The 1,693-nt window shown below is 30.0% G+C and overlaps 1 protein-coding gene across 1 annotated transcript in view; it reads left to right on the top strand.

Annotated features, from left to right (window-relative positions):
• The window catches only part of LOC107730378 (UDP-GalNAc:beta-1,3-N-acetylgalactosaminyltransferase 2-like), a 23,857-nt gene extending 22,164 nt beyond the window's left edge, over window positions 1-1,693 (top strand). Inside the window, exons 8-9 of the mRNA XM_016541201.1 lie at window positions 926-1,138; window positions 1,547-1,693. Of these exons, the coding sequence (XP_016396687.1) occupies window positions 926-1,138; window positions 1,547-1,693 (360 nt within the window). The remainder of the gene's footprint in view (window positions 1-925; window positions 1,139-1,546) is intronic.

Here is a 1,693-nt window from a genome sequence, read left to right as displayed (position 1 = left end):
TATAATATTATATTGTCTCAATCATTTTCTGGTAAAATAATAAAATTAATGCTTGATTGTAGAAAATTGTAGATAATTTTGTATAATTTGTAGAACGGAAGTATGCTTGTTATCTGAAATAATGATTTTTAAAAAAATATTTTTTATATTACAGTTTTATATTTTTATATATTTATGTACTTTTTATGCATATCTAAAATATAAGTGACAACAATTTTCTGGTAAAAGGATAATTTGTAGAAAGAAAGTATGGCTATTGTCTAAAGTTATGATTTTTTAATATATATTTTATATTACAGTTTTATATATTTTATATATTTGTATAGCTTTTTTATTATCTATCTTTTTTATATTACATTTTTATATATTCTATATTTTTATGTATATTTTAAAATGTAAAAACCTAAGTGACAACCATTTTTTTGGTAAAAGAATTAGTATAATTGAAAAGAAGTATGCTTGTTATTCTTATCTAAAAATATATAATTTATATAAATATATATTTATATAATTTTTATATATCTGAAAGTACAAGTGACAACCGTTTTCTGGTAAAAGAATCATTTAAATAATATGCCAATTATCTAAAATTCTAACTTTTTTAAAATATATTTTATTTTACGGTTTTATATATTATATATATATTTATATACATTTTTAAATATAAAAAAAATGTAAGTGACAAACATTTCCTGGTAAAAGAATAATTTGTTGTAAAGAAGTATGCTTGTTGTAAAATATATAAATTTTTTATGTATATGTTGAAAGGAAGTATACTTGCTATTCTTATCTAAAAATATAAATTGTTATATATATATTTTATGTTCATTTTTATAGTTTTTTTTCTATAACGTATTTTAAATTTGTATGAATTTTTTTGTGACAACCTTTTTCTGGTAAAAGGATAATTACCTTTGTTTATCAGCGTATCGCATCAGAGAAGAGCTTTGATCTCATTATTTGGCCGTTGTTGATCAGTTTCAGGCAGAACTGGGCCGTGGATCGTGTGGGGAAATGGCAGGAGCTGGAGTACGCGAGTCCAGCGTATCCGGCCTTCGCCTGTGGATCTGGATACGTGGTGTCCAGGGATCTGGTGCAGTGGCTAGCCTGCAACGCTCAACATCTCAAAGCTTACCAGGTACCGTCCTCTCCTCATGTTACCTACAGATCAAAATATCATGTGTTTGTTTGATGACCTTCTTCAGAATACAAAAGCACTGTTTGTTGGAGTTACCCAGCATGCAGCTGTATTATATTAAACAACTCCTCTGCACTGAGATCCATAATAGCAAAGACATGCGTGACACCATCAGAAGCCCGTTGATAAGTGATGATTTCTTTTCCAAGCGGAGTAATGATTTGATACCGAGTTTAGCAGAGATGAGATCAGTGCTTGCAGATACGTCAGTAAAGATTTCGTTCGCTCTGAATCTCACACATTTGTTCTGGACGCCGAGTCTCTAATCCGTTTGTCTCTGCTGAATTCATTCTGATGATGGACACAGTAGCTTTACGAGGTTTTTCAGGTAAATGTGTGTTTCTACAGGGAGAGGATGTGAGCATGGGCATCTGGATGGCTGCCGTCGGACCTCACAAATATCAGGTGAAAAAGACATTCATTTTCAGCTGCACACCTTCAGAAACCAGCTACTCGTTAATCAATATAATCAAAGGCTACCTGTTTAATATTTAA

The sequence above is a fragment of the Sinocyclocheilus rhinocerous genome, unplaced genomic scaffold (genome assembly GCF_001515625.1).
Source record: "Sinocyclocheilus rhinocerous isolate Xijiao unplaced genomic scaffold, SAMN03320098_v1.1 scaffold2653, whole genome shotgun sequence".
NCBI lineage: Eukaryota > Metazoa > Chordata > Actinopteri > Cypriniformes > Cyprinidae > Sinocyclocheilus > Sinocyclocheilus rhinocerous.
The sequence above is the reverse complement of the archived record's forward strand: the minus strand, read 5'-3'. Positions and strand labels throughout refer to the sequence as shown.